Consider the following 15,770-nt stretch of genomic DNA (forward strand, 5'->3'; position numbering starts at 1 on the left):
CATTATTGACTGGGGCAAAGAAAGACAAAATAAAGTTTGGGCTAGCTACATAGCACTGTGTGTAGAGTCCTTATGCAATATGAAATATAATAAGTTGTCAAAGGTTTGGAATAGATGTTAACAGCTACAATGGCACAATGGAACTACAGCCACCTTCACCATTAAACCTGCATGTAACGTCTCAAAAAATTTGAGTGTTGCAGGCACGCTAAATTAAGGTCTGTAACACATTTCAGTTTAGAGAGGAGGAAAATGCATGGTGCTAATGAATGAGTTTAAAGGCTTCTGTGAACCTTTTAAAAACTTACCATACTGTATATTAGACATGCTCTTTATGCATTTATGACTGACACTTATGTCACAGACCTAAGGGTCACACTTTATTTTGATGGTCCGTTTGTTAAATAAAGTTACATTACATTGCAAGTACACTGTTAGGTTGGGTTTGGGGTTGGGGTTAGGGTTAGTGTAAGTTGACATCTACTTGCAAAGTTTCTTATAGTCAGTTAAATGCCTTTTGAAGGAGCAGTATCAACATATATTAAGCAGACAGTCTACTAATATTCAAATGGACTATCAAAATAAAGTGTTGCCAAATAATGCAAAGAACTGTGAGCTCTGAGAGCTGCATGACTGCATTTGTGACAGAATTATATTTCAAGAGTTTACACTTAGCTATTGCTTGATACAATTTGCAGATTTGGCATACTGTCCCAAGAGAGAACTCTGAGCTCGAAGATACTTGAGCCCAGAGCTCCCGCTTGGTCATGTAGCATGACAGGGGGTTTAAGATTAGGTAGATCTCGGGAACTCCCACTGGTAAATGTGGAAAGGGGTGAATGGGGTGATTCCTCTAAACGAAGAAAGGTAGGATGAATGGGTTTATTTATTGGAGGCTAGAATTCATCTGATTAGTCAAGTAATGATGTCTGATTGAACTAGCAATGATCAATCATGATCAATCGTGATTAATCATATCACATGCTCCTCTCGAAATTAGTTTTTTTTTTTTTAATTTCATGTAGCATAAAGGGTGATCAATTAGGAGGCAGATCTCTCCATCAAAAAAAAAAAAACTGACATCTGTAGTGAAGCCTCCCAAAAGTCAAAATTAAAGCATATCAGAGTGTGCCAGCAAAGGAATGCAGAAAATGCCGCAACAAACATGAATACAGTAATTGTCTAATTGTCCTGCCCTCACGAAAACATGTAAGAATTTTCAAAAGAAAAATCTCTTGTGCACATCTAGAGTCCATGTGAATCAGATCAAAGAAAAAATGTAATGATTATTGAGCACTATTGATTATTTCCAGACGAGGAGATGATTTTTGGCATAGCACAGAAATAACAGGTCAAAGATATAATACCTAATACATTTAAAATTTTAAATGAAGATCACTGGTATGAAACTATAAAAATAAATAAGAGGAATGTCAAACTTAAACTTAATACTGGAGCAGAATGTAACTTGCTGCCAGAGAGAGCATGCAAAGTTCTAAACGTCACAGGAATACAGCAAAAATCTAGTTGCAATTAATAGATTACTCAGGCCACAAGATGGAGCCATTTACCAAGAAAAAAATGCCCCGCAAAGAACTTATTGGCATGATTTATTTATTTTTTTTCAAATCTGCAAATTGAACAATCACAAGGCATGTTAACCATTAAAATAAATAAAATTTATTAAAATGATTACAACTGCAACAAGGAGCAAGCACAAAAATGTACAAAAAGTACAAAAGACCTACATTAAAGGAATAAAAAAACATTATAACAATAAATATTCTGAAAATGAAGTACAAAGAGCTTCAGTTATTTTATTTTGGTTTCTGAAGTATTTGAAGCTTTGAGCCACTTTCCTTACCTCAGAAAGAAAACATGTAAAAGAGGGCCTGCATTTTTTTCTATTTACAACAATTAATATGATATTTACCCATTAGTAAAATAAAGTTCACAACATCAGAGAAAGAAAAATGTAAATCACATTTGTAAAATAAAATATCTTCTAGAACAATAGGGGGGGCTGAAATCATCTTTAATGAAATCCAAGTACAGATGTCAATCAGAATTTAAAAGTTAATTCACAAGAAAAAAATAAGTCATCGAGTATTTCTAGAAGATTTGAACAATAGCTACACTTGTCAACATCAAAGTTAAATCTTTTTTGAATAAACTCATTCACAGGATATATCCTGAATAAAATCCTGTAATGAGTTTCCTTAACCTTAGGTGCTACAGGATATTTAAGATAAAAGGTAAAAGCTTTGTCCTCTAGTTATAGGCATGATTGAAGGACTAGTCTGCCTACTTGGTGAACACTGTATACAAATAAACAAAGGCTTAAAACCAGTGGTGTGTGTGTGTGTGTGTGTGCGTGCGTGCGTGTGTGTGTGTGTGTGTGTGTGTGTGCAAAAATCAAAAAAATGATATGTAGAAACTTCCACTATGGGGATTTTTTTCATAAGCTAATCATCTGAAAGAGTAATAAAGTGGGTCAATGAAATGCCAATGAGTTGGCAGTGTCAGTGTATACAGGTGGCAACAATCACAATCATATGTGTATAAAGAACATACCATGGAACATACCATTTTCGAATGAGAGTTACGTAGTAACCATTTCATTCCCCAGTGGGAGGGGAACTTCAATGCTATTTGGAAACTTCCACTATGGGGAAATGTATGGAAAACGGCACAGCAATTGAACCCTACCACGTCACTGGTGAGAGGCTTGCCAAGCTCTTAGCATGAGCGCACTATCATCACCAGCACACCTGAGAAAATCGGCTCCACTCGAAGATTATAAAATCTTGCGAATGTATTTGGTGTCGCCCAGCCCATGGCTCTACAGAAATCTGTTAGAGAGGCATCGCTTGTTAACACTCAAGAAGAAGTGACGCTCCTAATGGAGTGCACTCTCACTACCGGGGGACACGCCTCGCCCTGGCTCTAATAAGTGAGGGAGATGGCATCATATATACTACCAACAGCTCCAGGGAAGTGATATGCCAGTGCAACCGGGTTCCTTTCTACGGACACACAGCATGCCCACAACACATGGCCCCCCCAGCCCATGCTGGAAGCATCTGTTGAGACGACTACATGCTTGGACACTTGTTCTAGAGGCACTTCAGCCTGTAGAAATGCAAGGTCCGACCAGGGGCTGATGGCGAGGCGACACAGTGGAGTGGCAGTCACTCGGTGTATGCCCGCGTGCCATGCACATCTGGGGACCCGATCATGAAGCCAGTGCTGAAGTGATCTCATACAGAGTAATACGAGTGGTATGACAGCAGCTGCAGATGCTAAATGCCCTGGGAACCTCTGGAATAATTTCAGAGAGACAACAGTTTTCCTGTCGAATTCCCTCAAACGGGTCAGCATCAGCATCAATCCAGCTCCAACCCAAGAAAAGTGATTCTCTGCATGGGGGCGCGCTTGCTCTTTTTTTGGTTGACCTGAAACCCCAACAGGTGAGCCAGTCGTCAAGATAATTGAGTATGTGGATGCCTGCGAGCCAAAGGGGCACTAGGGCACCCTCCGCGAGCTTGGAGGAAACCCACGGAGACAGAGAGAGCCCGAAGGGGAGAACTTTGTACTGCCAAGCCTGACCCTCGAACGTAAACTGTACAAACTGGCGGTGGTGTGGAAGAATGGAGACATGAAAGTGCACATCCTTCAGGTCTATTGCTGCAAACCAATCCTGAGGATGGACGCACCGGAGGATATGCCTCTGGGTGATCATTCTGAACGGTTCAAAATGCGCAGGTCTAGGATTGGCCATAGCCCATGGCTCTTTTTGGGTACAATGAAGTACGGGCTGTAAAACCCGCTCCTCTTCTTGGCTGGAGGGACGGCTTGATTGCATCCTTCACCAGGAGAACAACAATCTCCTCATGCAAGACAGGGGCGGACAGAGGGCTGACCCTAGTGAAATACACACACGTGAATCCATGTAGCCGAGTCTGATCGTGCAAATGAGCCATTGCGACTGGCTGGCTAGTGCTAACAAGGCTGGCAGAGCTCACGCAAATGAGAAAAGGAAGGAAAAAAGTGCTCTTTCATTGATAATTTGGTGACCACCGGCCACAAGGCCAGCAGCCTGGCATTGAAAAGGTTGTAATGCCCAGCCGTCCACCGGGGAAAGAGCAAGTTCCCTCAGATTTATCAGCCAGATTTAGCCAGAGGTGGCATTCCTGGACCACTAGTGGCCATCGTCCTTCCTAGGGCACGCGCAGCCAACTTGGTGGTACGTAGAGCATGATCGGTTGCGATGCGAAGCTCATGCCTGGCCTTAAGCCTGGGTCGGACCCACAGCTGGGCCAACGTCTGCGCTTGGTAGCACTGGTACATGGCCATTGCATGCAAGACAGAAGCAGCCTAGCCCGCTGCTGTGTAGGATCTGTCCCCGAGGGAGTCAGATAACCTGCACGCCTTGTACGGAAGACGAAGCTGACCATGCCAGGAAGAGGCACCACGCAGACATAAATTGACCGAAATGGCACGCTCAACATGGGGAATAGTCTCATACCCCCTGGCTGCTCTCACAGGGTGGTGAGAGCGGAGGTGCATGCAAAATCGGTCTAAGAAAATTGCCCTCCAAGACTGCGTGAGCGCACTGTGTACTTCCAGGAAGCAGGGGACGAGAAGCCTGACCTCCATTGTAAGCCTCAGATCTGCCCAAATGCCAACAGCGTTGCGGGGGACAACTGGGTTGGTTCGTCCTTTTGCAAGAACGAGCCATAATCTTAGCTGCGCAGTGACGGCATGCACTGCCCCCGAGCACCGCATTAACATGCTAGTCCCGCAAACATGCAACACAGTGCCTGCGCTCATCTTACGGTGACAGGAAACCACCGCATCCAGAAACGCTTGGTCGGAACGACATCTTGAAAAAGACAAGCTGCAAGACTGTGTTAATTTTTTTAGGAAACTTGCTCCTTGTACTCACCGCTCTAGAAGAACCGGACACAGAAAACTGCCAGGCAAGGGAGAATAGCCCAGCTCGACTGTCAGCAATTGCGTGTCACAAATATTGTGACCGAGAGAAACAGCTAAACACCGGCAGCTTTTTTGTTCACTCTCTCTCTCTCTTGAAAGAGGTTTGGAGGAACCCGACGACTCTCTCAGTAGCGTGAGGCTCTGAAAGCGAAAAGGTGTCTCTGCGATGCACGGCTGGCATCTTTATACACGAAAGATTGGGATTGCTGCCAGCTGTGTACGCTGACGCCGCCAACTTATTGGCATTTCATTGACCCGTTTTCTTACTCTTTCAGATGATTGGCTTCTGACGAAATCCCCATAGTGGAAGTTTCCACATAGCATTGAAATTCCCCTTCGCTGGGGAACAGTGAGTTACTCTGAGATACGTAATAATTTAAAAGATAATGATTTTACATTAAATATTCTTCCATTTTATTCTGCTATACTCAAGATTGACTACATGTGCTGAAAAAAATTGAAACATAATATTTCATAAAAACTTTATGAAACAGAGTATGTAACACCAGGGGCGGCGCAGTGGGTAGCGCTGTTGCCTCACAGCATGAAGGTCGCTTGTTTGAGCCTCAGCTGGGTCAGTTGGCATTTCTGTGTGGAGTTTGCATGTTCTCCACATGTTGGCAAGGGTGTTCTCTGGTTTCCCCCACAGTCCAAAGACATTCGCTATAGGTGAATTGGTGAGCTAAATTGTCCGTGGTGTATGTGTGTGAATGAGTGTGTATAGGTGTTTTCCAGTGATGGGTTGCAGCTGGAATGACATCCGGTGTGTAAAACATACGCTGGATAAGTTAGTGGTTCATTTCGCTGTGGCAACCCCTGATCAATAAAAGGACTAAGCCAATTAGCCTGTTTTCACCATTAAATTCCTAGGGTTTGTTATCACTGAGCATGGTGTGAAGATGAACGAGGGCAAGGTGGAAGCCATTACTTCTTGGCCTTTACCCATTTCCATCAAAGAACTCTAGAAATTTCTAGGATTTACCAATTTTATAAAGAATTACAGTTCGATTCTAACCTGTGTCCTCAGAGGAAAACCCAAGTACCTAGTCTGGAATGAAGAAGCAGTCAAAGCCTTCCAGTTGTTGAAAGATGCCTTTACCCAGGCCTCCCTCTTGGTCCATCCCGATCCTGATCTACCATTTACAGTGGAAGCTGATGCTTCTACCACTGGAGTGGGGGCTCTCTTTTTCCACCTGTTTCAGTTTCTCAATATCATATCTTCCAGGTCGTAAGAACACAAAGGCAGATGCCCACTCGGGGTGAACAGTATAGAATTCTTCTAACAGAACCAGGTCCAGAATGTTGTTTTGGGGAATCCTTCAGGACCATACCCCTCCCAGTTGACCAGATATTTTAGCCTTCCTCCACGCCAGCTAGAATTCAGCACTTCTTGTACCTGATAGATGAAATCTTCTTCAACGAGGGTCATAGGAGGGGTGTCTTCTACAAGACCAGGTTTTGTGGAAACAGGGGGGTAGAAAGGTTTAGTAGAGATTCTCATAATAAACTGTTTTATTATATATTTACCATCCTCGTTCCAGTCCTTTCTGTGACACTTGCATGACTCTATTACATTTTTAATGTGGACATTTAGAAATACTGGAGCCTATTCAAATACACTTAACTATAAGTCAACTAGCATTGAATTTAAAAAAAAAAAAAATTATTTCATTACCTAATATAAATTTGATATTATATATATATATATATATATATATATATATATATATATATATATATATATATATATATATATATATATATATATATATATATATATATATGTGCGTGCGTGCATGCGTGTGTGTGTGTGTGTGTGTGTGTGTGTATATAAATGTGTATTATAAATCTAAAATGGGGTGAATTCAACAGAAATTCACAAGTTGTTTAGTAATATAAATGCCTTTTTTATTCTGTCACACTGTAACAAAGGATTGGTTTATTTACCATATGACCTGGTGGATGTAAATATATACATTTGCTCTAAAGGACTCTAAATACATTGATCGAACACTGACACACCTAAATATGGTCTTGTGGTGGTAGCTGAGACTGAGAGGCTAACATAATTACTCAACATAGTATGACCCAACAATCTTGTCATCATAGTGGAGCAAAGGTGAAAAAATAAGTTTTGCAATAAAACTCCAAGGCAATGAAGAGACCAGACAGACAGATTTGCTGTAAATACGGAACAACACCAGAACACAAAACGGGACCAAAGAGATTTCTTTAAGGTATTGTAAATATATAAGTATTGTGAACTACTAGACATACATTCATTTTATATTGTAAAGTTCATAATAAAGATATTTTTAGTGTATTTCATAGTGTAATGTTTTTAACAGAGATATTGTAATTGTTTATATTCTAATGTTCCTAACATAACATGTTTCACATTTAATTGACAATATTTAACTTTTTGTTCCCAGTATCAGACTTCTTTTATATAAAATTATTAAATATTTTAGTTATTTTTGATGGTATTATTATAATATGTGAACTGTTTTCAGTATGAATAAAGTTGCTATATAAATGTAACAAAATATAAATGATAAATATTAAAGAATGATTTCCTGTATTTTGCGTCAGACCTGTTCATTGTTCATTCAAATGGAAAATGCCAAGAAATCTGTTGATGTGCTCTCAACATCCCTGTCAAAGTAAGCATTATTATTGTTTTGTTTATACAAAATTTGTTGTTCAGTTTATCATTAGATTAAACCTTTTCATGTATGTACATTTAAATCTGGGACCTAGGATTTCAAGCCAATTTGCGTGTACAGTATGTGCTTGTGTGTCACCATCCACAGATGCATATCAGCCTGTGGTTCTGTGACGCATCAAATATTACCACGTTGGACTCAGCACTCCAGACCCTTCCGTGTCATCAACTCTGATCGCTCCATAAAAAAAGGCATCATGGCAGATGACCTGGAAGACCTGCACCACAAGGTGAAGACTGTAATTTACGGATAAAGGGCAAAACAAAGAGGAAAGAGAGTGTGAAGAAAATTTTCTTCTTTATTTCTATATCCAGTCAAATACTAAAAAAGAACCCAGCAAACATTTTTTTGTTTGTTTTTAAAAGATGTCTAACAGATGTCTAATAGAATCATAGTCGTCTTGGCTAAAACAAGGCTAAATTTGGTCTGTCAGTAAAAATCTATTAGACATCTAAGAATAGACCAAAACTAGACTAGTCATCAAATAAACAGAACTGAATGACTACACATATAAAGTCTGTCTAATCCTTTTAATTAAAGGCTAGTGTAGTTTTGGGCTATTCTTAGATGTCTATTAGATATTCACTGACAGCCCAAGTTTAGCCTTGTTTTAGCCAAGCTGTCTACATTTAGATGTCTATTAGATGTCTATTAAACACAAAATTGTTTGCTGGGAAGTCTAATGGGTCACATTTTATTTTGATGGTCCGTTTGTTGAATACAAGTTACATTAGATTATACAGTAAGTATATTGTTAGTTTGGGGTTAGAGTTGTGGCTAGGTCTATAGTGTAAGTTGACATGTACTTGTTAAGTTTCTCATAGTCAATTAAATGTCTGTTTAGCAGCAGTATCAACAGATATTAAGCAGACAGTCTACTAATACTCAATTGGACCATCAAAATAAAGTGTTACCATCTAATGTTTGGGGAGTAAAGTTAGTGAATAGGATTTTCACAAAATATCAGTTTATAAAATAATTTAAGATATACACTATAGATGAAAATGAATTTCACTTTTCTTTGGTTTCTTCCATGCTTTATCAGGAGTCAGAAAAGCGGTATGAACCATCAGTTATTCTGGCATATGTTTTACACAGCAGATGCCTTTCTAGCTGCAACACCCACACACTCTCTTTATCTTCATCATTCAAGTTTTGAAGTAATTTCAGTTGTACCATGCAGGTAGTACAGTGTTCAACGAAGGCACTTAATTTTGTTGAAATCATAGTGATCAAAATTACATAACAGTACTGATTGTAGCACGAAAAACCATGACAATTGACTTGTCTACAGTTTAAAGCGATGTAAATTTAATTAGAAGTGTACAAGACTTTCCTTTATGTTTCTTTAGCACATATGCAGTCACAGGACATCCCTAGTTTCTCACATTGCTATTCTGTGGTCTTGCTCCTCAGCAAATGTTACTCTAGTCTTTTGATTATTTCTGCTGATGAGAGCTTTTGTCACTTCAGAGTGAACTTAAAGACCAAATTATCTTAATCATCAAGACACAGAATGTTGAGATACAGATGTAGTTTTTATATTGAATGATGAGTAAGTTCAGCTGTAACCAGTTGCACATTATCTGTATTGTCCTGTTGTTTTGTTCATTTGTCATTCTTGGACAACCAGCCTTTTGGGGAAACTAAATTCTAAAGTTCTGGCAGTTACTGCTATGGCAGAAAGGGTCATCCTTTTTAGCCTACTTCTGAACAAACTACTGTCAGAACAAGCCTTCGTCATTTTAAAATGCCTCATTATCTTGCAAAGTCAGTGAAAACTGAAAAGCGAGGCTGTCGGTTAAATAGTGTTCGTCAGAAAATAAAAGTGCTCTTTTACTTCTGTTAGGAAAATTCAACTTACATATTTTCCCTGGGGGTGACGCAGTGGCGCAGTAGGTAGTGCTGTCACCTCACAGAAAGAAGGTCACTGGTGCGAGTTCGGCTGGGACAGTTGGCGTTTTTGTGTGGAGTTTGCATGTTCTCCCTGCGTTCGCGTGGGTTTCCTCCGGGTGCTCCGGTTTCCCCCACAGTCCAAAGACATGCAGTACAGGTGAATTGGGTAGGCTACATTGTCTGTAGTGTATGTGTGTGTGAATAAGTGTGTATGTGTTTCCCAGTGATGGGTTGCAGCTGGAAGGGCATCCGCTGCATAGAACAGATGCTGGATAAGTTGGTGGTTCATACCGCTGTGGGGACCCCAGATTAATAAAGGGACTAAGCCGAAAAGAAAATTAATGAATGAATATTTTCCCTGCCTAGGTGATGGATGTATTCCACATAAACTGTATCAGTGCTTTGGTGTTGGATGAAGATGGAACTGGAATAGATACACAGGACTTTTTTCAAACCTTAAAAGACAACACTGTCCTCATGGTGCTGGGGAAAGGACAGAAGTGGGCCCCACAAATGGTCAGTTTTTTAATCAGAGAATGCTTGCAATTCTATAAAGTAGATTGCATGTTTAAATATAAAAAAAATTGTGCATTATTATTTGAAAGTTCAATTCAACTTACTTTACTGTCTAACAAATCAAATACTTTATTGTTGTTTAGATGTTGAAATATCTTTCAAAGATTCAAATTTACAGATAGTTGAGGTTTTATTACGTACATAAATAAACCAAAGTAAACATCTTCAGACAGGTTGTGAGCCCTGTTTTGATTTTAAACTGTAATATTCATTTCAAAATAGTCAAGTGCATACAGAAAAAGTTTCTGGAAAACATTCTTTTTATTTCCTTCAACACATAGCAGTGTTGTGAAGAACACATTTCTGGGTGGGAGTGACAAAAACAAAGAGAACACTTTTAAACTGTGTCATCTCACCCATATCACACACCATGTTTACTTTAGCTCACAAACTACAAAACACTTGATTCTCTCTGTTGGGACTACAAAACCTTAAAGGGGAAAGTTCACCCAAAAATGAAAATTCTGTAATCATTTACTCACGCTTTACTAGTTTCAAACCTTTGTGAGTTTCTTTCTTTTGTTAAACAAAAGTTATTTTGAAAAATGTTGGAAAACTAACTATTATTATTTGTTTTTGAAAGTCAATAGTTAAAGGTTTTCTGCTTTCTTTAAAATATCTCCTTTTGTGTTTAACAGAAAAAAGGTTTGGAACAAATTGAGAGTGAGTAAATAATGAGTACATTTTCATTTTATGGTGAATTATCCCTTTAAAGTAGTCAACAGACAGAAAAAAATTTAAGCCGACACTTCCAGCACTTCACCAATGCAGTAAACCAGTCATTATACTGTACATCAGAAGACACACACACACACACACACACACACACGCACACGCACACGCACACACTCGCACACACTCGCACACATAAAAACATCAGCAAGTAGCAGCCATGTCTTTATCCACTTTGGCAACTCTATTTTTTAACACACTTGCACATATTCGAAATCTCCTTTAAAATTTGGAACACAGACATACTAAGATATACTGTAGCTTTCTAGACTTATTTTAAGTTTTTATATTAAAGTATACCCAAGAACCTTAAGAACCTCTGTGCACATGGAAGTAATGACCATACTATAGGACACAGGTGTCAAATTTAGTTCCTGTATTGAGGGCCCCAGCTCTGCACAGTTTAGCTATAGCTCTAGTTAAACATGCCTGATCAAATTAATTGAGTCCTTCAGGCTTGTTTGAAACCCACAGGTTAATCTGCGGTCACACTAAAGTTTGACAATGCAAAATTCTGTTGTACTTTGCTGCGAAAAGGGGCAGGATTGAACAAGATGATCAGACATTTCAAAAAGCGAGTGATTGCTTCATATTTTAAATTTCTGTCCAGAGAGGTCATGTTTTGATCTTTGATTGGTCTAAAGGCCGGCTCACACTGTGCGATTTTTTTATAATCCTGTACGATTGTAGCATATCAGACTGCACGAACATGGCTCCAATGTCACACTGTAAGACCTCAGCTGTCATAATGTCAGACTGAACAACAATGAAGATACGCCAAACATGACAGAAAACACCCCCGGAGTTTGACGTCATCCACATGTGACACTTTTACTATGCCACGTTCTTAAATGATTCCTCACAGCAAACGTAAGCAATCTGTAGTGGCAATTTTCCACACGGTGTGTCTCAATAATAAAACCAGGAAGAAAAAAAACTGTTTTGACATTTCCCTGCAGTCATTTGAATTGTCGCATGTCATCAAATTTGGCACTCCTATTGGTCCCTGGATTGTCACACTGCAGAAAAGTGTCTGAAATCTTCTGACACTGCCAGAACTTCATCAGAGGAAAAAATTGATTGCAAAGGGTACTAAGCGGTTGTCCGTGAACATGCCAAACCAACGATCAAACATCACAGATTTTAGCCTAGGATTTAAGGAATCTTTAAGGATTTCCCAAATTTGTCTTAGATGACAAAATCATGGGTGAAATCTTACAGTCTGAACAGGGTTTTACGCAATCACGTGATGTGATTTTGCAGGTCAGAGTTCTAGCTTGAACTTTCCAACTCAGCGAACAGCGAAACTTGAAACACAAGCTTGCATTTCTGGTCTGCCGCATTAGTACATATGAATGGAAGTCTATGTGGAGAAAAGTCCAGTGTGACCACAGCTTTAGGTTTGAAACTAAACTATGCAGAGCAGCGGCACTCTAGGAGTTGAATTTGAAACCTGTGCTTTAAGGGGTCAACGCATATAAAGGTAACAATGTCTTTTGTTTTTTCAGAGACACCTTCCAGGTCAGAAGAATGTAGAGAGGGTAAGTGTTGATACAAGGCTGGAAAGAGCACCTCATTTATCTCTAAAACATGTTTCAAGTTATGTCACACAGTTCAGCTTTTTACCTCTTTGCAATACAAATAATTTTTTACTAGTATTAATATAGTTTAGGCGACACAGTGGCTCAGTGGTTAGCACTGTCACCTCACAGCAAGAACACACCTTATAGTTTCTCATTGCCTTTTTTGCTATAACGTATGAGTTTCATAAACACAGTTACAACAGCCAGAGAAATATTAAGATAGAAAAGTAAAGGTTCAAGAGCTCAACTAAAGCAGCCTCTGATCTTCATGATGGTGAGGTCAAATGAAACATTTCAATGAAAATATAAACCTCTGTTAATTATCAAATATTCTTGCAGATATGAGAGAATTGAAGTCAAACTGTTATCAGTGAAGCTGCTAATGCTGTTATTTAATGGAGTTGTTTAATCCTGTTTTAATTCAGTTGTTTTGGTGTGAGACTGTGTCAGTAGTTTTATTTCTTATTCTTTCCTTCAGCGATTGTGCTTGTTAACAGCAGGTGTTCATCAGTGTCTGAATTCACTCATTTGTGGTCATACACTCTGTCTAGTTGACCAGACTAATTGACTAATTTAGGGACTAGTGAATGAGGGTGTGTGGTGAGATTTCAGACACTCTGATTAGTTTCTCGAAAACAAAGGTTAGATCTGTTACAGTTATTTTCCGTATTTTGTACAGAAATTAGCTGTTAATCATTTAACAGGTTTTCATTGTAGATTGTACAGACTTTTACTGTTAAATCACGGACATTTTTTACAGTGTAGCTGATGATTGATAATAAAGCATGTTTGGCGTTCTGTCCGTGCCGGCCTATCAGGAGAAGGGGTGGAACGGGGGATTCTTCAAGACGAAGATGACTGAAGTAAAAAAACTCGGGTTATTTATAGTGAGTTAGTATTCATCTGATTGGCACAATTTGTGAAGCTGATGTGGAACCAGCCGTGATGAATCATAAGCTCGTGATCCTCTCGAAATATTATTATTATTTTTTTTTTTTTTTTTTTGTATCTTTTACAAATTTCTCTTTATTATTCCAAAGAAACGCATGACCAAGAAAGAACCTGATTGCAACTGGACACAGCCAAGGAAAGATGTTGCCAAACTGACCTTTGATCTTTACAAAAAACATCCAAAGGATTTTATTGGCTGCCTAAATGTGCAGGCAACCTTGTATGGAATGTACTCTGTATCATATGTATTGCACTGCTACAAGGCAAAACGAATGCTAAGGTAAGTTTGTTTGTGCATTCATGCTCTGTAATTTAAGTTTGTACATTATTTTTAAAAGAATTTGTTTTAGTTCATTTACATTAACATATCACAATACAAATTATCAGTTTATTTGTCACTGAACGTTTTTTCTCTGTGATAAAAGGGAAGCCCTAAAATGGACTCTCTTTACTGTGCAGACCACTGGTCATGTTTTAGTGGGTACGTCATGCTATATTCAACATCTTATTGATGAGGAGGAGAAAACAGAGACAGAGATGATAACGCCTGCATACATCATCAAGCAATTAAAACATTAAAAAATGGTGGCCTCTTCAACTGCTTTAGCAAACTAACGACAAATTGCATAACTTGAATCTTTATACCTTGCTTTTTGTTTTTTTCTATGAGCATATTTGTGAATTATTTACTTTTGTGTAAACATAATAATATGAAAAGTTAACCTACTGTATGTATTTAAAATGAGCTCAGCTCACTAAATGATAAACAAAGCTCTTACACAATGTATTTATTACGCTTTCTTTTCTTTACAAAAGAACTAATGTAACAATAAATGAAAGATTAGTCATGTTTATACATTTGGACAAGTACAGTATAAGTGAGGTCTATATGCCTGTCTAGAAAAGTAGCTTAATAACATCAATAATGTAGAAAAAATAGGGAAGCATCAAAACTTGGTGAGATTCAGTTTGGTGTGTTTCAGTGTAAATGACTTTGAAAATGATAATGCTTTGACAGGAACAAGGTGATTGTTGCTCAGATATCTAACATACTGAGGAAAAATGTCAAAATCTTGAGTGATATTTTTAGCTTTGCTGAATATTTATGCTGTATTTATTACTGCCTTTGACTGAATACTATATATTAACTTTTCTAATAGCTGTTGCTGTTTAATAAATATTTTGGTTCAATAAATAGATTAATAACAGTGTTTAGTCAATGTATTTGAGTAATTGTGTGTGTGTGCGTGTGTGTGTGTGTGTGTGTGTGTGTGTGTGCGTGTGTGTGTGTGTGTGTGTGTGTGTGTGTGTGTGTGTGTGTGTGTGTGTGTGTGTGTGTGTGTGTGTGTGTGTGTGTTTGTGCGTGCATGCGTGTGTGTACGTGTGTGAGAGAGACCTTACCATGGGACCTTACCTTAATATGTTTGAGAATGAGAAAATAAAAAGTGAGCACCTCAGCTCTGAGAATATGATAAACAAATTAAGCGTATTTATGTACGCACATTATAATATTTTGTTTTACTTCATGTTAAAGGGTTAATGGGTCCAACTGATGATCGGCAGCAAAAATTAAAAGTTAAATTATAACTCTTTCCAACATGGAAAATATAAATTATAACTCTTCCCAACAGGGAAAAACACCAACAATCAAGGATGCATGATTTGTTTGGTGTCATGGCTTTGCAATCAAAAAAATGCCTTTATAATGGGAGTCAATAAGCAAAAAACAGCCACAAACATAATGAAAGGGTAGTCAATACACAAGTGTAAAGCTGTATACTAATATCTTGAGAAATATCTAGTAAAGTATTATGTACTGTCACCATGGCAAAGATAAAATAAATCAGTCATTAGAAATTGGTTATTTAAAGTGTTATGTTTAGAAATGTGTTTTAATTGTGCTACCCACTGCGCCACCATGTCGCATCACTTAAAACAATGCTTTTATTTTGTGTGTTCAAAATATGAACAAAATAGTTATGGTATTTTAAAATAGATAAATAGGCCTTCACTGTGGATATTAAATAGCTTACATGATGCCACAAAAGAAAAAAATATATAGCTATAATCGATTTAAAATAGGTGAGATAATTTTTTTTGTAGAACAATTAAAAAACCTTCAGTTTTAGGGTTAGGAATAGGAATAGGGCTAGGGTTAGGGTTAGGGCTAAGGTTAGAGCCAAGGTTAAGGCTAGGGCTAGTGCTAGGGTAAGGGCTAGCGCTAGGGCAAGGGTTAGGGTTAGGACTAGGGTTAGAGTTAGGGATAGGGTTAAGGTTAAGTTAGGGGAATTCTACATGGGATCCGCCG

General features: G+C 38.4%; 1 protein-coding gene across 2 annotated transcripts; it reads left to right on the top strand.

Annotated features, from left to right (window-relative positions):
* The first annotated feature begins 7,149 nt into the window (after positions 1-7,149).
* On the top strand, positions 7,150-14,670 carry cidec (cell death inducing DFFA like effector c). 2 transcript variants are annotated; one of them, XM_056459018.1, is made up of 7 exons: positions 7,150-7,235; positions 7,591-7,661; positions 7,812-7,953; positions 9,987-10,136; positions 12,437-12,469; positions 13,552-13,742; positions 13,888-14,670. In XM_056459018.1, the coding sequence occupies exons 2-7, from the start codon at positions 7,612-7,614 to the stop codon at positions 14,039-14,041; spliced, it is 720 nt and encodes a 239-aa protein (XP_056314993.1). In that variant the 5' UTR covers positions 7,150-7,235; positions 7,591-7,611; the 3' UTR covers positions 14,042-14,670. The 2 variants fall into 2 exon arrangements, with proteins under 2 accessions (XP_056314993.1, XP_056314994.1); XM_056459019.1 differs by having other exon boundaries at positions 13,922-14,040.
* The last annotated feature ends 1,100 nt before the right edge of the window (positions 14,671-15,770 follow it).

The sequence above is a fragment of the Danio aesculapii genome, chromosome 6 (genome assembly GCF_903798145.1).
Source record: "Danio aesculapii chromosome 6, fDanAes4.1, whole genome shotgun sequence".
Classification (NCBI taxonomy): Eukaryota; Metazoa; Chordata; class Actinopteri; order Cypriniformes; family Danionidae; genus Danio; species Danio aesculapii.

Coding starts and splice junctions, on each gene's coding strand:
- cidec (XM_056459018.1), top strand. CDS start 7,612: ATGGAAAATGCCAAGAAATCTGTTGATGTGCTCTCAACATCCCTGTCA. Junction 7,954..9,986: donor TGGAAGACCTGCACCACAAG/GTGAAGACTGTA, acceptor TTCCCTGCCTAG/GTGATGGATGTATTCCACAT. Junction 10,137..12,436: donor AGAAGTGGGCCCCACAAATG/GTCAGTTTTTTA, acceptor TTGTTTTTTCAG/AGACACCTTCCAGGTCAGAA.